Genomic DNA, 25,173 nt, shown 5'->3' with positions numbered 1-25,173 from the left:
CTAAGCACTGTGTCAGCTACACAGTGAACACTCAAAAGCATTATTTCTTTTTATAGCTTAAAGAGGCTGGGAATATAGAAAAATGTACTTTTCAAATAGCTGTGGAATATTTGTACATACACTAATTATATGCAGTAGTCTACCCTTACCTCTGGTGGAAGAATGAAATAATGGATACTATCAAACCCTACACGGGCCATTTTTTATTATTTATACACATATCTATGATTACATAAGTAGGCACTATAAGAAATTAACAGAATTATAATAATGCACCAATAAAATTACTTTTTCATAATTCATCATGCATTATTTTCAACTGACTACAGTAACAGGAAATTTAGAAAAGAAAATTGCAGATACAGAGAGCCTACTGAACTGGGCTACAAAAAAATTCAATTTAAAAAACACAAACCTGAGGTCATGTTCTTCAACTACAATACAGTCAAAGTAGAAATAAACATCAAAACCATCAGAATATCTATCCACGTAGATATAAAACCAAGTCTCTCACCTGTACCCTCTTTGTGATGAACTATTTAGAAAAATCATTACATATAAAAAAAGAAATATGGTGGTCAAGAGAAACTTGTGATTAAATAAGTCTTGAATTAATAGACCCTCCTCAGAATGGATCTTAATCCAACTGCAAATTTGTTTAGTCTTGGGAAAATTTGGCTCTTTCAAAATTTAATTGCATGTGTCTTTTGGCCTAGTCACTTTGCTTAGTAGGCAGTGAGGGCATCCGCTGGAGAAGCTAGGGACGGGGGCTATTTGTTACCAGCACGTCTCAGCCTGGAGTTTGCTGCTAGACCTGGCCATGCAGTGCTGCCTGGGTCCAGCAGTGCTAGGATGACCAGGGCTATCGTCAGGGATCTGGGGCTGCCGGGGAGGATGTGGTACCCCAGAAGGAACCTGGGGTCTCAAGGCATGCACTCTCCAGTTCCACAACTAGAGTAAAAAATGAAACTGCAAGACAGAGGAACCGCACTTTTATACTCAGTTCCATTTCTTAGAAAATAAGCATACTTTCATAAACTTTGTTGGGTAACTAAATGAGAACAAAGCAGAAGAGTATGGGTAGTAACTAAATATACTGACACTAAAGGGCAGAAGTCTCCATATAACTAAGAGTGAATGTTGACTACAATGAGGCTATACCTGAGTTTGAACAATAAATTATTAATTCCTACTGGTGTTTAATGTAGAGTAATATTCACTTCCTTTTCAAAACATGGCAGAACTATAATCACAAGCCAAAATACAGAAATCTTGCTTGAAGACTCTCAGGTGACATTAGCTACAACACATTCATGCTCATTTGTTTTACTTAAGGTAAAGTAGTAGCTTCACTAATACAAAATAACAGCTGCAATTAAACCATAAACTTGTCCTAAATATCAAATTTGTGGAAACAACCTCAATGAAATTTACCTCCAATATATAGGAAACATTTAAGAACAACAAAAATCAGAACTCCACATCCTCACTTACATAAAAAGCATTCAATAAAAGGGCCGAGGGAGAGTAGAGCGGGGAAGGTGTTTGCCACGCGTGCAGCGGCCCCACCACGACCCCCAGCAGTACATAAGGTACATAAGGCCATAACCCGAGCATCCCAGGATCAAGCCCTATGCCCAGAGCACTGCCTGCTGGGGCCCAGACCGCCCCCGGCTGCTCAATGGTAGAATGCCACCCATAGCTTTACCTTATGTTATTTTTACATTTATGTGTAATTTTAATATTTACAAGCAGCAGTTTAAGATGTTAAATAAATGACCCAAATTAATTTTTATCTGTGTGATTCTGAAATATGTACTAAGTATGTTCATGACAAAGGTAGTATTATTGTCACATTTCACAAGCATTCAGAGGGAAATAACCGGGTATACTACTGTTTCCTACAGGACAAGAAAGCAGCGTAACAGAGACTTACCTTGCAGGTGTAAGAGCATAGGTTTGATTCCCAGCATCACTGGGAATATAAATACAAAAAAAGTTTCCACAAACTGTTTTCTCTCCTCGTTAAAATATTTTAATCTTCGTAAGTTACAACTTTATTCCATGAAAAGTATCAGAGTAAACAGAATATTTGATACTGCCCCTTTCTTAAACATGCTAAGTGTACTAAACCCATGCCCTCTTTATCTGTGAGTCCCAATGAATAAATACTGTGCACATCCCACCATCATTCTAGGATGTTTCAAGCCCTCAAATAAAATATTCATTAGATATTTGATTGTAAAACTTTGAAGAAAATGATGGGGGGGGGGGGGTCGAAGAGATGGCTCAAAGGGCCAAAGACAACTTTTCAACCTTGCGTCTATACTGTGGAAAAGCAAGCAAGCAAAGGATCTTTACAAAGAGGATGTTAAGGATACTGAACAATGGAGGAGCATAGGAAAGGGAAGCTGGTGCTACAAAGGGAAGTGGAGTGTTTATACCGCTCCTTGACTTCCCACTCATTTTTGCCAGGAGTCTGAAGCCAGTTTTATTTAATTATTACCACGTGAAACCAATCATATTTTATTAATACTTTGCAAAATACAAATAACATAACTTACTGCCTTATTTATTAGTATAGTATAAAAAAATTCTGACATAAAAAACATTCAAACAGCATATATGACGATACCAATTAAGCACCAATTTATATTAAGATACAAGCATATGATTCTTACCCCAAAGTGCATCTAAAATCATTTAATAAGCTATTTCAAAAAATGACTACATTCTACCCAGGACTCAGACCACAGAATATTCAGACAGTATTTCCACATATAGCTTAAAGATGCTTCTCAAAATGATTTGAAAACAGATGTGTTAACTAAGTTAAAATATCACTGCTATATGGGTGGAAAGGAAAGGAATGAAAATTAATTTTTCTGAGTTGAGGACTGCCAGAGAAAAAAGTCAACACAGAAAACACTGACTAGCTGTAATCCTTCCTGCCCAGATCCGCAATCAGATGCCAAATGATAGCTAGCTGGAAGCTACAGACTAATCCAGTAGTAAGAGAGCACTGATCTCTGAAAGGTATATGGCAATACTTTAACACCCTGGTTAAATAAGAAAATACATATTTTAGATACCCTACTCCTGAAGCATGAATCTTTCAAGACGAGGAAATGCAAATGAAGAGCACAATTCACCGAGAGATCTTCTCGTCTGATGGACCTTTGGCCTGGTTTGTACAGCTGCTGCGGCTAGTCTGATCTCTTCCTGAAGTCACAGCAGAAGTGTGGAATGAAGGCCATTGGCTGGATCTCGGGAGGCTTTTCATTGCCAGAAAAAGATTTTGTTTTACTCTTCATGCTAACTCAAAATCCTCTGAAAACTCAACTTACCTGCACCTAATTTTATTCCATATATAAATTTCGGAATTTAGTGATAGATTTGGGCATAGGACCAAATGCCAAATTAAGGGCCAGAGTGACAGTACAATGAGTGGGGCACTTGCATGCAGGCATCCAAATAATTACCTGATTCCTGCCAGGGGTGATCCCTGAACACAGAGCCTAGAGTTAGCCCTGAGCACCACTGGGTATGGCCCAAAACTCAAAAACAACAACAAGTCAGATTACACCAACATTTAAGGATGACAACTAGGAAACAATCCTAAACAACCAGTAAATTAAAAGCAGTACCACAATAAGAAAGGGAAAATGTGACTAAAAAGAGACAAAAAAGAGACTTAAGAAAATGGATGATATCACTAACTTTTAAAACTTCTACAGGCCTAGACAAATAGTATGGACAGTCTGTGCACGGCTGATTCAAATTCAATGCAGGCCCAGAACACAGAGCAAAAATAAGCCCACTGGGTCTGGCCCAAACACACACACACATACACATACACACACCACACACACACAAAAAAATTCAGTTCTGTGTTAAGGAGAGAAGATAACTGGTGAGTTAAGTAGATTGAAAACTGAGACTGCAGATTTACAGTGAAGAATAATACACTATAGGTAAACAAAAATACATAAAGGGGAGTTCTTTGCTTTTTAAAAATGTTTCTTTTTAAAATTTTTATCAAGACCAGCACAGATTACATTAGGTATCAATTATTTCCAAGGTATTTCATACATGTGAAATCTGCTATTAAATTTTCACTTCCTCAAAATCATTAAAGTATCCTTTGACATAAAAACTGATGTTAACCCTCAAAGGCAAGCAAAACAGGTATCTGATGATCAGGCTCTGCAATTATCTAAATGCAACTTACTCTAATTACAGTAACTGACCAACAGCACTAAATAGTAATTCTATATATCAGAAGCAAACAAATCACTCAATAATGACCTCATTCACCCAGTTAAAAAAAAAACAAAAAAAGACTTCATTTGTAATGTGCCTAAAAGTTATGTAAGGTTTTAAAGAAGGGCTTGTTTTTTCATCAAAGATAAAATATGCCTTATATAACCCAGTTCAAGTGGTAAGTATACTTTTAATCTAGAAAATTTGTTTTATTTACGTTACCAAAAAAACCTAAATGCCTGATTGGAATTTTTCTCATGGTTAAAAAATGGCCATAAACCATAATTTTATAAAGAAATGTGCTGCTTTACTTACGATAGTTAAGTAACTTTACTAACAATCATACATCAGCTTTGTAAAGCTGTACCTAACTCTACCATTTAAGTCACACATCAAATTTCTGTTAAGTTCTACTAAAGTGAAAATGAGCTAAAATTGATAAATACTATTTATGAGCTCAGTTATAGGTTCCTTTTAATTCTCACATTATTGTCTAAGATTCTGGATGTTTTTTGTTTTTAAGGAAAGGTGTGAGGGGAGAGAAAGGGAGACATACATGTTGGAGAGAACACGGGCTTTCAAAGAAACAGACAAGCAAGCAAGAGAGATGCGTGTTCACCTCTAAATGATTATTCAACAAAGGAAAAAAAAACATACTTCCTCTCTAGAGCCTAGCTATAACCAGCCATTCATAAAGGGAATAAGGAATTGTAATTTGACAGGGCCACGGAGCCACCAGCAAGCAGATCAACATGTACCCACAGGGCAAATGTATCATCAGTCTGGTGGTGCCTTCAGGCTTCCTGATACCCCCAAATTGCCGCTGTGCCTCTGGCCGGACCCTAACAATTTGGAACAAAGTTTCCTGAGAAATTAAATGGCCAAAAGTTAGGTATGTGGGAGCCACACCCACAAACCATCTCCGGCTCAGCTATACAAGCTCATTTATGTAAGCTCATTCATCAGCCTTGCTTCAGAGACCCATAAATAAATCTTGAAAGAGATCAAAAGCTGCAGTTAACCTCGGACCCAAACAAGGCGGAACAGATCAGGGTAAATTGGAGGGGCATGGGTCAGCTTAGTGTCCACTCAAGCAGAGACACTTGCTCCCACAATTCAAAATTACGCCATGTTCCCCCACCCCCTGCTGGACTCAACCTTCTCAGGAGAGACCTCACCAAGATATTAACCTGCTAAAAATTCAGATATGTGGGGTTTTTTTTTAAACTAAAATCTCCAGGCTTTCTTGGGGTCGGGATGGGCTACCTCCTCCTACTTCTCTATATTCCTGGTAACACCTGCATGAACCAACTCCAGTATCACCACACAAGCTCTTCTTCCAGCCTTGCTCCAGAGACCCATAAATCAATCTTGAAAGAGATCAAAAGTTGCAATTAATCTAGGACCCGGGCAGACCAAGGAAAATCAGAGGGGGCAGGTTAGCATGTTACCCACACAAGCAGAGCCCCAGACAAGCTGCCTGCTTCCACAAACCAAAATCACCACCATGTCCCTGGCTGAACTCCACCATCTTGGGTTGGACCTCACCAGGATATAATCTGCTGAAAATTTGAATATGCAGGTTTTGTGACTGAAATCTCCAGGTTTTCTCGGGGTTGGGATGGACTACCTACTCCCACCTCCCTGTATTTCTGGAAGCCTCAGCTCTCATATCCACACCCCAAAGCTGCCACCCAGTTAAAAAGCTACTCCAGCCTTACCTTCACAATAAAAATACTGAATGCCCTGAACCAACAGGATGACCTCTTGGCATCTGTATTGCAAACCATAATGCACAAAAGGAAAAGGAGAGTGAAAGAACAAAAGTGCCTACCATAAACGCAGGCTGGAGGTGGGGGGAGGAGTTGAGGGATGGAAGGAAAACCAGGTACACTGGTGCTGGGAAATAGCACTGGTGGAGGGATGGGTGTTGGATCACTGTACGACTGAAACCCAATCATAACTATCTTTATAATGGTCTATCTCAAGCACAGTCAATACAATTTTTTTTTTAATGTAATGAGTTCATGCCTGCTTCAGTCAGCTAAATCAGTGGCTGAATAAACAGCAATACTCCTACATTTTAAAAAAGTAATAATAGTTCTAATTTGTAAAGAAATACTAGTTTGGGAAATATGAACTAGAGAAAATATTTTGTACGTCTCTTAAAAAAAATCTATCACAGTAAAGAGCTCAATTAAACCAGAAGGCAGCTCACAGTCACTGAGTACATTCCTGAGTTAAAGAGAGAGATGGAAAGAGAGAGTTGAAGGAGTAGCCAATGGTCCAGACACTAGTCTTGTAGATACTGGATCCCAATTCAAAGCCCCAGCACCCTGCACTGCTTCCCAGCCTGAGCATAGAACAACAGCGAGTGCTGAAGAAAGTTTTCACATGGATATACTGTAGGAGAGAAGAATCAAAGTTTTTACATGAATATCTATTAGAAAGAATCGAAGAAGGAAGGGGACTGATTTATCTTGAGAAGGGAGCATGTTCTAAAAAGCTGAGAGTAGTTCTAAGCAGACACGCTTGAACTACCAAATGACCTAAAGATTCAAGTTCTTTAAATCTCACACAAGAAAAAACTTATACTTGATACCAGCAATGGTTTGTACTATCACACTGGTAACTATGATTCTAGCTCACCAATATTTGTTTTTCAAGAAATACCTAAGTAGACAAAGGCATAAGCTTCACAATAATTAAAAGATATCCTAGGTAGCATGAATATGCCTAATAAGCAACTAGCAAAGAGCTAAAAACAACAAAATTGACAGCATATGCTCTGCATGTCCAATACCACATGGACACCCATGGCCTCTTAATGGAAGTAACCTAGGATTATTCCTGGTAGTGCTCAGGAAACCATGTGGGACGCCGGGGATTGAATCCAGGTTGGCCAGGTGCAAGGCAAGTACCCTACCTGCTATTCAATCACTCCAGCCCTGATATTCATTTAGTCTTTGTCATCTTAGTTTATACAGTGGCTAATAAACTGTGTTTAAGTTTATATATACAGTGTGTGTGTGTGTGTGTATGTGTGTATAACATACATTCACGTACACCATTGTCTCAAGTCTACACTCAAGAATTATTTTCAGGTGTCTTCAATAAACCACCATCCTACTCCCCCAGGCTTTTAATCTTAGTGCAGTGCCTGGTTTAAGAAAACTAGGTAAGTGTTTATTGTGATTCAAAGTGATCTGTTCAAGGTCATAAAGCTCACTGTGGCAAAAATTAATCTGAAATTAGTACAGCATGCTAAAACTAGTACAAAAACTAGCACAATAAATAAATCTGCTTTCCACAAAAAATGCTGCTGTACAGAATAGCTTGCCAGAAACATTCCCCATTGAGTATGCTGTTAGCTGTGGGTTTGCATGGTCTACGGCTTTAACTCTATTAAGGAAAGTTCGTAGCTGTGGGTTTGCACGGTCTACAGCTTTAACTCTATTAAGGAAAGTTCATTCTATCCCCATTTTATCTTGGGGCTGGAGAGACTGTACAAGGGTTGAGGTGCTTGCTCTAATCACACATATTAGATTGTAATTAGAAATGCACCCTTCTTTAAAAAAAAAATTCCCTTTAAGGGTGAGGAGGTTGTTTTAGCTAGCACTTTAAATTAGCTTAGAACTTTACTGCTGAGTGTATATTACCTGAATTGCCCATCAATTAAAATCTAAGTCCATGTTAAAAATCCTATATAGCGAGCAGTATTTCTCAACCTTTTTCAACCCTGTTTCCATCCTGCAACTCCCATTTATGCAATTTTCACCTTTAGCCTCTTTGAAATATCCTGTATTACTGTTATTATCACCAGCTATAACACAGTAATTCAGAGTTTTCCATCACAGAAACTTGCGTTAAGAACTGAAGTGGGCTGGAGCGATAGCACAGTGGGTAGGGTGTTTGCCTTGCATGCAACCAACATGGCCGACCTGAGTTCGATTCCTCTGCCCCTCTCAAGAGAGCCCGGCAAGCTCCCAAGAGTATCTTGCCCGCACAGCAAAGCCTGGCAAGCTACCCGAGATGTATTCGATATGCCAAACACAGTAACAAGTCTCACAATGTTACTGGGCCCGCTTGAGCAAATCGATGAACAACAAAAGGACAGTGACAGTGAAGAACTGAAGCACAAGTCACCCTGCAATGACCTTGTGTTTACCATCTGCTTATTTGAGATTTCTAGGTAATGCTACGTAAGTGTCACAATTTAAATTTTCTTTCTAAATACTTTTCATCTATTTGTTTCAATTGTTAATTTGAAAGGCTATATGAGTGAACCAGTTTATTAATGTAATAAATATGTAAATAACTGAACCTCTGCAATACAATACATGCATGTAAATAATTTGAATATAAGATAAATTTTTTTAAGGTTCATCTTCATTAGATATTTTTCCATAAGACAGCCCCAAATTGGGGCTGGAGGAATAGCACAGCAGGTAGGACATTTGCCTTGCACGCGGCTGACCTGAGTTTGATTCCCAGCATCCCATATGGTCCCCTGAGCACCGCCAGGAGTAATTCCTGAGTGCAGAGCCAGGAATAACCCCTGTGCATTGCCAGGTATGACCCAAAAAGCAAAAAAAAAAAAAAAAAAAGACCGCCCCAAATTATAATTTTTTAAACTTATGCAATCATCAACCCCATAAATTGTCCTCTCTATTCGTATACCAACTAGATACAATCTTTAAGCCCTTCAAAACTATTTCAGCTCTTTCTCTTCCAATACCCTTCTTGAAAATTCCACCCCCACCAAAAACTCACTGGAGCTGAGAAAGGCAAGTATCTATGCTGGAGGGAGAGCCACGATGGCCCAGAGCAGGTATCAAAACTTGTAAGATAAAGATGTATCCCAAAAGTACTAGAATAATGTGTGAAGCCAGCAGGCTGAGAACATCACATACATAAACTATTTGACATGAGGAGGAGTGACCAAAGGAATGACCTGGCAGGAGGTGTGGGAGCCAGGTAGGTTGACAGAATGTGCAAACAGACTCAGATGGAGCACCTGGGAATGCAGCAGAGCAGTTACATACTGGAGACTGATGAAGGATAAAACTGTATTTCTCCATCAGAAGAACATTATAACTAGAAAAAAAGATGAAAACTAGAACAACCCTTATGGTGATGAACTGAAAATAGAAATAGCATAAACTTAAAGGATTTTATTAAATAAAATACATATAGCAAATACAATGTGCATATGTATATAAACAAATATAGTGTTATTTTCTAATTCTGATGTTCTATTATGGAAAATATCCTTGAGGATGGGAAGTAGACAAGTATTTGGAGGAATAGGTCAAGAAACAAATGTGTCACAAAAAAAGTTAAAAGTATTTGTCTCATCTCCCCCCAAGCATACGAGCATCTAATCTTTGATAAGGGGGCAAGAAAAGTGAAGTGGAGCAGGGAAAGCCTCTTTAACAAATTGTGCTGGCAAAACTGGACGGCTACATGCAAAAAAGTGGGCTCAGATCTCTGCCTAACTCCATGTACAAAAGTAAGATTACAGTGGATTAAAGACCTCAACATCAGACCGGAATCCATAAGGTACACTGAGGAAAAAGTTGGCAAAACCCTCCATGACATAGAAGCTAATGGTGTCTTCAAAGATGTCACACCGCTGGCCAAGCAAGTGAAAACAGAGATAGACAAATGGGACTATCTTAAACTAAGAAGCTTCTGCACCTCGAAAGAAACAGTGACCAAAAAACAAAGAGTCTACAGAATGGGAAAAGGATATTCGCCAAATACACATCCGATAAGGGGTTAATGTCAAGGATATACAAAGTACTGGTTGAACTCCACAAAAAGAAAACATTCAATCCCATCAAAAAATGGGGAAATGAAATGAATAGAAACTTTCACGAAGAAGAAATCCGAATGGCTAAAAGGCACATGAGAAAATGCTCCACATCATTAATCATCAGGGAGATGCAGATCAAAACCACAATGAGATATCATTTGACACCACAGAGACTGGCCCATATCCACAAGAACAAAAGCAACCGGTGCTGGCGCGGATGTGGCGAGAAAGGGACACTCCTTCACTGTTGGTGGGAATGCCGACTGGTTCAGCCCTTTTCTCAAAAAATTAGAAACTGAGCTCCCATTTGATCCAGCAATACCACTCCTGGGAATATATCCCAGAGAGGCAAAAAAGTATAGTTGAGGTGACATCTGCAATTGTCTGTTCATTGCAGCACTCTTTACAATAGCCAGAATCTGGAAAAAACCTGAGTGCCCGAGAACAGATGACTGGTTAAAGAAACTTTGGTACATTTACACAATGGAGTACTATGTAGCTGTTAAAAAAGAGGGAGTCTCGAAATTTACATACAAGTGGTACTACATGGAAAGTATCATGTTAAGCGAAATGACTCAGAAAGGAAGGGATAGACATAGAAAGATTGCATTCATCTGGGGAACAGAAAGTAACAAAAAAGGAGACTAACACCCAAGAATGGCCGAGATTAGTACCAGGAATTTTACTCCATGGCTTGGAGGCCAACCACACATGCTAGGGGAAAAGGGAGCTCAGATAGAGAAGGGAACACCTAATAAAGGTGTTGGGAGGATCCTCCCAGGATGGGAGAAGCATGCTGAAAGTAGACTATAGACTAAACATGATTGTTACCCATTTCCTCTTTTGCAAACCACAACACCCAATAAGAGAGAGAGAACAAAAGGGAATGCCCTGCCACAGAGGCAGGGTGGGGGGGGGGGGGAATAGGGGGTGGGAGGAATACTGGGATCTGTGGTGCTGAGAAATGGGCACTGGTGGAGGGATGGGTATTTGATCACTGTATAATTGGAACTCAAGCATAAAAATGTGTAAGTCTGCAATTGTACCTCATGATGTCTCACTATTAAAAATTAAAAAAAATAATGAAAACAGATTAAAAAAAGAATTTGGCTCAATACATTGAAATTACTACACTGAAATCAGCAAAATAAATACACTTCTAATTCATGAAAAAAATAACTCCAGTTTCCCAAGAATTAGCAGTGTATCATTTAGTGTAAATGATAGAACTTTTAGCAATAACATTTTTTCCCTAAACTCCAATAGCTTTTGGCTTACATATACTTATGCCACTTATCACAAAACCAGTAATGTTGTAGTTAACCTATATTTCATTTTTCCCCTATCATTCCCTAATATTTGTCATCTTTTTTTCTCATGCATCTAAAGCTATAGTATCCATGGAATGAATAACTTCACCTTAAAATATACAATCATCTCTCCAAATTCAGGGCGAAAATACTTACCCTTTCTTCAAAGTATAATACTTAAGAGCAGCAACTATAAAGAAAACAATCTATATGTACTCTAGATCAGTAAGTGCCAAGATCAAAACAGTCCAAATGTTCTGCTACAATAAGCCTTTCAAAAGTATTACAATGACAGAAATGCATCTTTGTGACCTCTGCAACCCATCAACAAACCACAAATATCTTGCATTTGAAGATACACATTATCATTCTTTTGTAACAAGAGCAGAAGTAAGCAAATTTAACATCCATTGTGGAGAAACGACTGATAAAACTTTTAACTTTTTCCATATATCTTAATTTTCATGTTATTTTCAGGTATCATGATAAAGGGTTTCCTTTTCAGAGGAAGTAGATATTACTGCATTTACTGTCTTTATAGGAAATAAAACAATCTGCAATTACTTCAATTATTCACCTACCTATATAAATTAACAAAATCCAGAATCTTCCCACATAAATAACAAAGTATATTATAATTTACAACTGTAATAAAGTAGCATTAATATACGGAAAACTAAACTATGAACAATATCAATGGTTAAAAGAACTAAACTGCAATATGGGCATATTTAAATGGAGCTGCAATACAGTTCTGAAAAGACTATTGAAACTTTTAAAGAAAAAACAAGGGTCAGAGAAAGAGCTCAACATGCTGAGAGCATACTTTCAAAGCAGGAGTGGGAACTGATGATCGCATGATCGCCTGAGCACAAAGCCAGACGTAGCCCTAAGCACAATGCCAGGAATAGCCCCAAGTGGGTGTGGCCTGAAAACTCAAAGACCAAACAGACTATTCCTGCTTCACTTCTTATATAAAAAAAGTACATGTGGATTTAAGATTCAAAATTTAAAAGTCAAAATTTATACACTTAAAAAAAGTGAAGCCCCAAATAACCTTAAAGAAGTTATTAGATTATTGATAGAGGTTGCTAGCAAGAGGACATTGATGGCCCAAAAAAAAGGCTGAGTGGATAATAATCTGAATATTAAGCCGTTACAAAATACAACACAGAAAGGATTCTGGAAAAAAATTGCTAAAGCCTGACAACAAACTATAACAATACTCTTAAAGTACTAAAAATAAAACTGGAATCTACCACTTACAAAAGACTCAATACCAGAAATAAACATGGGGGGAGAAGGGAAGTAATAATACTGTTATGCATTATGCTGGCCAAGAAAGACTGTAACAGCCATTGTTGACAGTGTTGTAAAGGAGGTTGTCAATACTTGGAGAGTCTGAAACAGTCACACAAGCTATTTTCCGGCAATTCAGTATCATATGCTGAAACTTTTAAAATAATGCAAAGTTTTGAGAGAGATTCAGAGTGAACTATTAAAATATCCAAAGTTTTATCCAAAAGAAATAAAATACAAGCATAGCTATAACCATGAATATTACAATTCTGATATCTGATGAGGCAAAGTCTAGTATAATTAGCCTACAAAAGTAATCAAAATCTGTATTTTCCCTTAAGTAGGATATCAAAGTGTATCTAACCATCAAAGGACAATTACAATTTACTGCTAGGTTTAAAAAGTGATTAAGAGAGCCAGGAAAGAGCTGGAAGGGCTGGTGTGCACATCTTGCACGCACTAAGCAGAGTCAAACCCGAGCACTACATGGCTGCCTAAGATCTTTAAGTAGAGGGAAATGACAAAGACAGTCACTTTATACAGGATACTATGTTAACTAAGCTTCTCTTAAGCTTTCTGCTAAGTCATTAAAAAAAAAAAATCCTCTGCAAGCTTTGAATCTTTTTTTTTCTTTTTTTTTTTTGCTTTTTGGGTCACACCTGGCGATGCTCAGGGGTTACTCCTGGCTTTGCACTCAGGAATCACTCCTGGCAGTGATGAGGAGACCATATGGGATGCTGGGAACCAAACCCTGGTTGGCCGCTTGCGAGGCAAATGCCCTACTCACTGTGCTATCACTCCAGCCCCACAAGCTTTGAATCTTAAGAAGAACTAAGAACATTCTGAGGTCCCACCCAATTAAAATGCCAATCTGCTACTGAAGACATCTGAGAAAGGCCAAACAAGTTGACATATCAATAAATCCAAAAAAACTACCACAAAAATTTTACCATATTTAAGATTAGAGAAATGACTGAACCACGGATTTTATCTTTGAATAATTCAAAACAATAATACACATCATTTTGGTTTTTCTCCCCCAAAATATTTGCTAGTCAGATAAACCAATCCACATACTGAGTTTTACTGCCTTAAATGATTCAAGTAAAATGAGAATTTTACAAATACCAATTGTTTTCTGAGAGTATAGTCAAGACTAAGTTCAAAGAGATACAGGTTTGACAGAAAGTGTCTTTATTGTCTGACATGTCTGATACTGGGTTTTTAACTAAAGTTCAAAGTAAGATTCAAAATAAAGATTCCAATCGCCTTATCCTGATTACAGTCAAGATCTTCAAAATTTAGGCTACTCTACCTTCTCAGGTTTATTTCCAACTATTAGAAAATTGGGCTGGAGCGGTAGCACAGCGGGTAGGGCATCTGCCTTGCACGCAGCCAACATGGCCAACCCGAGTTCGATTCCTCCGCCCCTCTCGGAGAGCCCGGCAAGCTACCGAGAGTATTCGATATGCCAGACACGGTAACAACAAAGTCTCCAATGGAGACGTTACTGGGCCCGCTCGAGCAAATCGACGATCAACGGGAGGGCCTTTACTTTTATTAGAAAATTACATCTTAGGATACAGATATTAAAATCAATACACAGAATAGCTGTTTAAAACCGGTAGGGCATTTGCCTTGCACGCAGCCAACATGGCCGACCCGTGTTCGATTCCACCGAGAGTATCTCGCCCGCACGGCAGAGCCTGGCAAGCCCCCTGTGACGTATTCGATATGCCAGACACAGTAACAACAAAGTCTCCAATGGAGACGTTACTGGGCCCGCTCGAGCAAATCGATGATCAACGGGAGGGCCTAATTAATCCATAAATAGTTTGTATCAACAGCCTGTTTTTTCTTCCTACACTAAAACATGTACCTGTTTCTTGGAGCACATAAAAAGTAACTGACATGTGTCTGTATTGCAAACCATAATGCCCAAAAGTAGAGAGAGAGTATGGAGAATATTGTCTGCCATGGAGGCAGGGGGAGGGTGGGAAAGGGGGGTACATCGAGGATATTGGTGGTGGGGAATGTGCACTGGTGGAGGGATGGGTGTTTGATCATTGTGTGATTGTAACCCAAACATGAAAGCTTGTAACTATCTCATGGTGATTCAGTAAAATTAAAAAGAATCGGGCTGGAGCGTTAGTCTTGTGGGCAGCCAGCCCTGGACGAGCCAGGTTCGATTCCTCCACCCCACTCTCAGAGAGCCCGGCAAGCTACCAAGAGTATCTCGTCCTCATGGCAAAGCCTGGCAAGCTACCGTGACATATTCAGTATGCCAAACACAGTAACGAGTCTCAACAATGGAGACATTACTAGGCCCACTTGAGCAAATCGATGAACAATGAATGGGAGGGCAGAGCTACAGTGCTATAATAATAATAATAATAATAATAATAATAATAATAATAATAAAAAGTAACTGACACATACAGAAATGCGGTATTTCTGACTGGACTACACTCAGCCATGCAAGATACTCACAGTGTCAATATGTGAAAGTCAGAAAACATAGGACATGGAAAACATACTCTTCCACCTTCCACATACCTTAAATCAGACCCTCATTTCCATGGAACCACACACACACACACACACACACACACACACACACAAACACACACAAAAACAACCCCCCAAATTACTCAATTACTCATACGACTTAAGTGCTCTAATTCTCATTCATTCATCCCTCCCTGAATCCTGTTTCTATAGGATTTTAAGGAAATGAGAACATCTAGTTTAATTCATAAATGACCAAGGATTATATTATACTGAACTCTGCTCTTATCTAATGCCACTCAATTAAGACTACAGAGTACTTAAAGAATGTCATTGAATACGAAACAGACCAGTTCTGGGTCTAACCTAGTATATGACAATGTAATCATGAACAAATAATTTATTTCTCTATGTCTCCCACTTTTAATCTCTAAACACAAGGATAACAATGCTTACTTGGTTATTAAGAATCATTTGAGTTAAGTACATGGAGTATGCGTACTCTGAGTGCTTAGTACACTGAAATGTAGCATGTTATATAGGTGTTGAGAATTATTTTCCCAATTGGACTGAACCCTCAAAGTCTATCCCAATTCTATTGCTCAAAAAATCCTCAACTAAGGCAGATCTCTCTAGGGTTAAGTCCTACAAGCTTAACTTCTATGATGATAATTTTTATATAAATCTAATGGCTCCAACTTTCTGAAAATTTATTTTTTAAATGTATTTTTTACCACATCATATAAATTCTTTATGTGGACAGTTTATTGAAAAGTTTTCCAACAAAGGAGAAAAAGTTTTATAAAGAAATCAAATGCTAACTTTAAATTCTCAATCTGTATCAACATATCAGTCCTTAAACCAAGGATCCTTGGTCAACACTGTGCTGGGATTTAAATTTTAGAGAACAAGGACATAACAGCTCATGAAGAGTTTAATAGTCTCTAAGATTATTTAGGGGAAAAAAAAGGATGATCTAGCTTTCTATGTTCTGCAAACAATGCTCTTGGACTCAGCCTAAAATCTGAAAAATAATCTGAGCAATGTATTAGAGTTCCTTAAAAAATGACTTAGGTATGAAATGAGTCAGAAAGAGAGATAGAAAAGTTATATTCATCTGGATATAAAATAACAAAATAGGAGACTAACACCCAAGAATAGCTGAGATAAGTACCAGGAGGTTCACTCCATGGCTTGGAGGCCAGCCGTACATGCCAGGGGAAAAGGCAGCTCAGATAGAGAAGGGAACACCAAATAAAGGGTTTTGGGAGGATCCTCCCAGGAGAGATGCATGCTGAAAGTAGACTCTAGACCGAACATGACTGAGACTCAATGCCTCTTTTGCAAACCACAGCACCCAAAAGGAGAGAAAACAAAAGGGAACGCCCTGCCACAGGGGTGGGGTTGGATGGGGGGGGGGAGGGATACTGGGAGCACTGGAGGTGGAGAATGGGCACTGGTGGGGGGATGAGCACTCAATCATTGTATAACTGAAACCCAAACACAAAAAATTGTAAGTCTACAACTGTACCTTATGGTGTTTCACTAATTAAAAAAAAAGGGGAAACAAATGACTTAGGTACTAGAACTATGTAGATTAAAGTTTGATCTCTGCATTCAGCAAGTCTAACATCTAGTTAGTATCTGAAAAGACCAGAAATATCGAATTTTTAAAAAATGATCAAGGTATGGTGTAAGAGACAAGAGTCACCTATTCTCCTTTATTCTCAGTTGAAGTCTTAAGGGAAGGGGGAGGGAGAGGGAAGCATAACCATAGTTCACAGACACACCAGAAGGACAAAATACATTTATAGACTGCCTATTTTAAAATTTAAGATTAAATATCAAATGTCATAAAGATTTTATACCAATTATCTATTATTGATCTTCACATATCTATTATTGATCCTCACATATTCAAGGAGTTGTCTTGCGTGGGGGTGGGGGGATCAAGGAGGGGCCCACTGAATCTTTACTCAGGCCCATATATGGTGCCAGAGATCAAACTGGGGTCAGTCATGTGCAAGGCAAATGATGTAACTTCTGTAGTTATTCTTGGGGCAGGAAATACAGTACAAGGATTAAGATGTTTGCTTTGCATGCAACCTGTTGGATTACAGTTCTAAGCTTTTTAGGTTTAACACTGGTTTGTCCTTTTTCTTCCCACAGGGAGCTTAGGTTTACTGAGTTACTCCAACTCCCACCACAGTGCTCCCAAGACACACCCAACTTCATCAGGCACTCCCAATCCTCTGTGTTTATCTTTAACTTCTCCTCTGTGTTCTTCCTCCCCTGTTAACCACAAATTCCCCAAATCAGACCCAGTGATTTGTAAAGTCAAATTCTTCTGAGGACTTTGGATTCTGTGTAAGTGAAATATTGATTTTCTCTTTCTCTTATGTCCTTTGCCAAGTTTACTTTAGAGGAATGTTCTTTTGTATAGGCACAGGAAGACAGTTAATGCTATGCTTTTGTAACTTGGGGGTTAAATGACTCCGAATAATATTTGTTCCTGGGCATCCATCATATTTACTAGACTTAAGCTTAAATTGCCTTTAGTTCCTAATACACCAAAACCGCCCCTCTCGGAGAGCCCGGCAAGTTACCGAGAGTATTCGATATGCCAGACACAGTAACAACAAAGTCTACAATGGAGACGTTACTGGGCCCACTCAAGCAAATCGACGATCAACGGGAGGGCCTTTACCTTTACCTTTACCCCAAAACAGGGGTCCCTCCACGGAACAAGGATGGATACAGGGCAAGCCGTAAGTTACCCTAGCCTCGAACAGGGACAGGCTAAGCTTCATTAAAAAGTATAGTAAGTTAAGAGCACAGTCATGGAACAAACTCAGTCAAGATTCAAAAAGAAGTAACTGAATAAGGACCCTGCTGGGATTCGGAAAGACTAACCTGGCTTGAGGACTGTAGCCTGGGATAAAGCAAGAGGTCCCCAGGAAGAATCACCCTTTAAGATGAATATATCTTACTGTGTTCAGACAAAATAACTAGAAATATTCACGGTCCTCCCGTTGTTCATCGATTTGCTCGAGCGGGCCCAGTAACGTCTCCATTGTGAGACTTTGTTGTTACTGTGTTTGGCATATCAAGTACTTCACAGGTAGCTTGCCAGGCTTTGCTGTGCAGGCGGAATACTGTTGCTAGCTTGCCGGGCTCTCTAAGAGGGGCGGAGGAATAAAATTCAGGTCGGCCATGTTGGCTGCGTGCAAGGCAAACGCCCTACCCACTGTGCTATCCTTCCAGCCCTGACAAGAAATATTAGTAAGAGATAAATTCATTATGATTGTTTAAATGTATTACTAGCTAAGGAAAGGAGCAAGCAATAAGCCCTTAGATGGAATTCCATCCTTGATTGGATCTCCTAGCAAGACTCTAGAGTGCTGGTGAGTTTGTCCTTTAGTTAATCTCTTAGAACTTCCCCTGAAGGAAAGGCTTTACAGCTGTTCATTGTTTATGATAATGTTCAACCACACCTATGTGTAATTGCTTCCTCAACCTTTCAGTTTCTCTATAACTAACGCTATGAGACTCAAATAAATGGCCACTGATTACCAACCAGCCTACTGGCCCCCATTCCCTCCTTCATTCATCTGACCAGCCATCCAGGAGTGGTGGTGGGGACAGGGGATGGGTGATTGATCCCAGAAACAGGACACAACCAATCTTAGCCTCTGCATCTCCATCACCACATAGTTCACTGAGCATTGCCAGATATGGTCAAACAAAAAATAGAAAGCCAGTCTTCAATTTTTAAATTGCTACAGTTCTCCTAATAGACCTTGGAAATTTTGCTTACCAATTAAAATTTTTTCCCTTATGTCTACTGCTTGTCATTCCAGGTCACTAACATTACATCTGTAGAGGAAAGAGACAGTTCTTTCTTCACAAGTAATATTGCCTGAGTACAGAAGAAAAGCTAAGTTCTATGTTCTATACATCTCTCTAGACCCACCGCAACTCCACAGGAAGCCATTTGCAAACATCTACTCAACCAAATCAAGTCTGCTGACTAAGTACCATATGTTAATTATGAAGTTGCTACAAAAAAGATAATTTCCAGTCAAAATCTGCCCAGCAAGTAATATATTCTAGTCAACTGATAACACGGTCCCTTCTTCATGAAACAGTATTTAATAGTTAAATTAATCCAACAGAACACTAAAATAAAAAATGTCTGAAGTATAACTAGCAAAAAGTAATTTTTATTAACAAAAATCAAGACAGCTAGACAACTGTTCATCAATCCACTGTCCTGTCTTTCACATTCTTGATATACAGAAAGAGAAAATTTAGTTGCATCATACTTTGGATTTATGTTCTAAAATCAGACAAATAAAAATGAAAATTAGTAGTCATTTAGTATTATTATCATTAAGAGTACCAATTCTACACGTGACAGTATTTCTTTCTTTTCTTTTCTTTTCTTTTCTTTTCATTTCTTTTTGCTTTTTGAGTCACACCCAGCAATGTACAGGGTTACTCCTGGCTCTGCACTCAGGAATTACTCCTGGCAGTGTTTGGGGGACCATATGGGATGCTGGGAATCGAACCCAGGTCAGCCGCATGCAAGGCAATCGCCCTACCCGCTGTGCTATCACTCCAGCCCATACGGCAGTATTTCTAAACAATTATTCTGTTATCAAATGACAATAAAAATAACCCTAGACAATTTTTCAAATAGGCGGGAGATAATAAGCTATAGTTCACTCACTCTCTAGCTTATACATGATTAAATCCCCAAAGTACTCATTCTCATGATTCTGACCTTCTTTTCTATCGCTTTTTTAAAAATTCAGCACAGATGTTTAAGATAAAGCTTATATCCTATGACTCTACTACAACATATGAAGAAAAGAATATCCTGTAATAGAAAGTAATCACCAGGTGATTGCTAGTTTATTCAGTGAAAGAATCTTCTTTAGCGTCCTATTCTACCATCGCCTACCAATTTTCAAATTTTATTGCTTCCAAAATTGTGTCACTTTAAAAAGAGGCATGAAAATATATAAATCCCATTATGTCATCAAACTTGATTTTTAAATGCATTCATAATATAAAATATAACACATGATCCCTGGCGTTAATTGGGCTATAATTTTTATACATTTATTTAGACTTGATTAACAGCTTAAAACAATTTTACAGAGAAACTGCATCTTACCTACAACCATAAGTGTAAATTCAAACCCCCTCTTCACTGATTTTCTGTATACTTGATTTGGGAGATTTGCAAATCCCACATAGCCTTCAAGGTTCTTCTGTTGCTGAGGAAAAAGCAAAAGAAATGGTCAAGTTATTTTGGAATCAACAAAACTCTTCTGTCAAACATCTCAAATTTCCCTCTTAAGCTCTAATAGAAAACTATACAAACCTCTCAATAATAGCAAATCCACTGCTTTCTTAGTATCAGATTTATTAATTACAGCTAGGGACAAAATGAACTATGACTAAATTGGCTAAATTATGACTAAACAACATAATCCGTTATAAAACTCCAAGGCACTAAAATAAAAATTACAAACACCAATCCCAGAGAAAGATTTCAATTTGTAATAACATCAAGAATCTCACTTCCCAACTAAAATAAAATAGTGGGGATTTCATAATAAAAAATCTCAAGTTCCTATAAAGCTATTTTGAGGACTTGAAGGTCCAGGTAGAGGGATACACATCCCCGAGGCAGTGCTTAGAGGCCGCTCCTGGTGATTCCAGGACCAGGTTACGGCTCAATGTGAAGAAGTTCTAAGGGTGCAGTGCTGCTTGGGTCCTGTAGAGCCAGGGATTACTGAGCCAGCTAGGGGTAACGGGTGTCCACCATGGCTGTGCACTGCAATACTTGTGGGATCCATGTGGTGTGGGGGGATCAAACTAAAGTTGGGGTTGGAGCAATAGTGCAGTGGGTCAAAAGCTTGTCTGTATCAGTCAATTCAAGCAATCCCTGACATACCATATGGTGCCCCAAGCCCACCAGGAGGGATACCTGAGTGCAATTTTTGTCTTTTTCATAAAAAGAAATAAAACACTGCACTGCACTCCCGCTGTTCAATGATTTGCTCGAGCGGGCACCAGTAACGGGTCCATTGTGAGACTTGTTACTGTTTTTGGCATATCAACTATGTCACGGTTAGCTTGCCAAGTTTTGCTGTGCGGGCGCGATACTCTTGGTAGCTTGCCAGACTCTCTGAGAGAGGCGGAAGAATCGAACTGGGGTCGGACATGTCGGCTGCTTGCAAGGCAAGTGCCCTACCTGTTGTGCTATCACTCCAACCCGAAATAAAACAATTTTTGGAATAAAATTTTAAGGATCTCATAATCAGTGTTCATTATAGTGAAGAATTTTCAAGCTGTTAAATCGAATACATCATTCGAGGGTTTCATATGCTGCCTCTATCATCAGAAACACCACATTTATCCAAATTTATTTATTTTAAAGTAAATTCTAATTCAGTGCTTTGGTATGGTGTTGATTCTCTGATAACTATAGTTTTGAGTATTTCAAAGACAACCACTTCTGCATGGGTGGAGCAAATAAGTCTGATATTTTTTTAACTTGCCAACCATCCAAGTAGCTTTATAGGCTAACTTTACTTAGAGGTAGGTCTTATTTACCAATATATAATGGTAAAATATTCCTAAGAGGTATATATTTCTCTTCAAAGTTTTGTCATGGGGTCAGGAGACAGTATTGCAATCAGGACTCATGTGCAGATATGGGTTCAATTCCTGGCATGACAAAGTCCCTAAGCAGCACCAGGTACAGCTCTGGAAAGCCTCAGCACATCAAGGAGGCCTGGGAGTTCCCAGCACTGCAGAGACGAAGCAGCCATTGCATGAAAGGCCCTTGCACGAAACCAAATTTTAGCTGAGAATTGCCAATGGGGTCACCAGACCACCTGAGCACTGCTTACGAATCCTTCCCCAAATCCCTCAAGAAGTCTTGCCAAATACAAACTTTTAAAAAACAAACAAACAAAACACCACTTCATATGAAGGATAGAAGTGTAGCTCGAGTGACAGGCCTTGGGTTTCCCGGAACTGCATAACCCCTGTGCAATACTAGCTACGGCCTCCAAAGGGATTAGAAAAACTCCATGAGGTAAAGCCATCATGAACATAAGTGAACTAAGCAAAAAACAGAAAATTAGTTGCAAAGTGTAACTATTCAATTTATAACCATTTACCTCCTTTCCCATTTTTTATAACTGGAGCAAATTAAATAAAAAAAAAGGCTAAATTTCAACATTAGGGCACTGAGCAGAATATAGCACTCTAAAATCATCTATCTTGGACCACAGCAACACTTGCCTTGCACAAAGCCATCGAGGTTCGATACCCAGTACCACATTAGATCTCCTGAGCCCCATCAGAAGTGATCTCTGAGAGAAGAATCTCAGTGATCTCTCATCAGTCAGATGTGACGAGCCTCCCCACCCAACAGGCCAAAAAATAAAAAAAAAATCTTAAAAAATTAAAAAAAAAAAAAAAACCCAAACCAGAAAAATAAATGAAACCATCTACCTTAAAACCTATTGTATGTAGAGGTAAAAATATGCGTTAAATAAGTCTAGTTTCAGACTTCACCCAACTGTTAAGTTAAATTTATATGTAAATATATAAGGGCTAGTGAGAGTATACAGAAGGGAAGGTGTTTGCCTTGCATCCAATGCACTATATACCCCCAGTTCAAACTCCCATCTCATCCTGTGTCTCCAGGGATCACTTCTGAGCACAGGCCAAGGAATAGTCCCTGAGCACTTTTCAGGTGTGTCCCAAACACCACCCCAGAGTCCCATTATATGAAGGATAAGGAGTGAGGGGGAAAAAGTCTCTTTATAAATTAACCAGTTTACTCACAGCTACTTTGTAAAGGGTACATTTCCGTCATTCCAGTGTTCCAGATTCCAACAGAAACAGATTCACAGGTGAAGAGTCAACAAGGAATTCCAAAAATTGTACAGGATATATTTGGTCCAAACAGGAAAGGTAAAATCCATTGGAACATAGAAAAAATAAGAGGAAAAAAAGAAAGTTACTTACATGTAGTTAAAAAATTAAGAGGCAAGTTACAAATAAACTAAGGATATGCTTTTTGTCAATGTACTAATTTTCTCTGAAAAATAAAGTCCCAGTAAGATTTAGTCCATTTTCAGAGCTCTTTTTCTTCTGGGAACATAAATTAAAAATGACTTATCTATTTATTAGGCTCCATTACTATGCTCAGCATTGAGGTCACGCCAAAAAATGGTGAGAATAATGGAAAGTACTTTGTTTTAGGAAGGAATAAAGAAAGTGAATTTTAAAGAACCATGGTTTCCAAAGTAATTTGGGAAAAAAGTGTCTTAGGCATAAAATATTCCAACACCAATCCCACCACCAAAGCCAACTTCCTTCCACCACTGTTCCCATGCTCCCTCTCCCCTACCCCAGTCCCCACCTGTCACCTTAACAGGCACATTTCAAAGTTCGGTGGTTGTAGTTTAAAGCTAATTAAATGTTTGCACTGCTGTTAAATCTGTGCTTTGGACATACAGCTATACCACTTTCCCACAACACCTATATAATTGAAGCCCCAACCTCTATTCCTCTATTACTTCCTAGAGAAAGTCATTTTAAATCCCAAGAAAATAAAATTTATAGTTTAGCTTTCTCAGTAGCACTGTCCTCCCGTTGTTCATGGATTTGCTCCGTATTGAACTAAAACAGTCCAGACAAAAATAAATTTTTAACTAAAATCTTTACCAATGTTGTATTTCAAGTTTTATTAACACAACAAACTATATTAATAATTTTATTTTATAATAAACATATTTATAATTTTATTAAAAATCGCCAAAGCTTATTATTCTTTCAATACTGGACTTTGGTAATTAGGTACAGTAGCACCGTCCTCCCGGATAAAGCAAGGGGAAGGAAGCTAAAGATGGCGAGCCACGGCAACGGAAGAAAAGAGGCATACTCAGTTTTTCGTATTAGCTATGAAAACTCAAAAGCAACTAACAAGCAAAGAGAAGGAAAATATTACCTTCTATGTATCTTTTTTTCTTCACTAGTTCGATTTCTCTGCCCCTCTCGGAGAGCCCTGCAAGCTACCGAGAGCATCTTGCCCGCACAGCAAAGCCTGGCAAGCTCCCCGTGACATATTCAATATGCCAAAAACAGTAACAAGTTTCACAGTTTGTTGTGAGACGTTACTGGTGCCCGCTTGAGCAAACTGATGAACAACGGGAGGACACTGCTACAGTGCTACAGTACAAATAGGTGAGTAATTTTATCTCAAGTAATCTGAGACAACAAGGTAATATAATCTGAGTTTATACAAGTGAAATTTAATAAATTATAATAAAATTTAAAGTCAACCAGTTACAAAAGTATATTTCCCATGGCAACCCCCTTCAATGACTTCCATTTCCCTCAAAAGGAAGAGCCAAAGTCCTAATTTGGCTCATAGTTCTCAATCCTAAACGCATCGTAGAATCTTCTAGAGACCTTATAATACTTAGGTTGTATCCTACGTTAGTTAAATCAATCTTTGGCAGTGGAACCTCACCAGCAGCATATTTTCAAGTCCTCAACGAATTCCAATGTACAGTCAAAGCTGAAAAACTAATGCATGTGAACTGGAGCGATAGCACAGTGGGTAGGGCGTTTGCCTTGTACGCGGCCTACCCAGGTTCGATTCCCAGCATCCCATATGGTCCCCTGAGCACTGCCAGGAGTAATTCCCGGTCGCATTAGCCAGGAGTAACCCCTGTGCATTGCTGGGTGGGACCAAAAAAAGGTAGGGGGGGGAACCCCTACTGTGTTAAACAAAATCTGGCTTCACTGTCACTTACTGTTCATATCTCCTGCCCTGCCTAGCGTGGGGCTCTTTCATCCACACTCACAAAATGTGAGACATACTCTCACCTCAAGATATTTCATTCGTTTCATTTTCTGCCTGAGAGAGATGATGAT

General features: G+C 38.8%; 1 protein-coding gene across 1 annotated transcript in view; it reads right to left on the bottom strand.

Moving 5' to 3' along the window:
* SEPTIN7 (septin 7) overlaps positions 1–23,088 on the bottom strand; it is a 64,611-nt gene extending 41,523 nt beyond the window's left edge. Inside the window, exons 1-2 of the mRNA XM_056118321.1 lie at positions 23,074–23,088; positions 20,381–20,483 (exon numbers count right to left, since the gene is read on the bottom strand). Coding sequence (XP_055974296.1) covers positions 20,381–20,390 — 10 coding nt within the window. The 5' untranslated portion in view covers positions 20,391–20,483; positions 23,074–23,088. The remainder of the gene's footprint in view (positions 1–20,380; positions 20,484–23,073) is intronic.
* Positions 23,089–25,173: the final 2,085 nt, after the last annotated feature.

The sequence above is a fragment of the Sorex fumeus genome, unplaced genomic scaffold (genome assembly GCF_029834395.1).
Source record: "Sorex fumeus unplaced genomic scaffold, SorFum_2.1 ptg000037l, whole genome shotgun sequence".
Taxonomy (NCBI): Eukaryota; Metazoa; Chordata; class Mammalia; order Eulipotyphla; family Soricidae; genus Sorex; species Sorex fumeus.
Note: the sequence above shows the minus strand (reverse complement) of the source record. Positions and strands in the feature narration are given on the sequence as shown.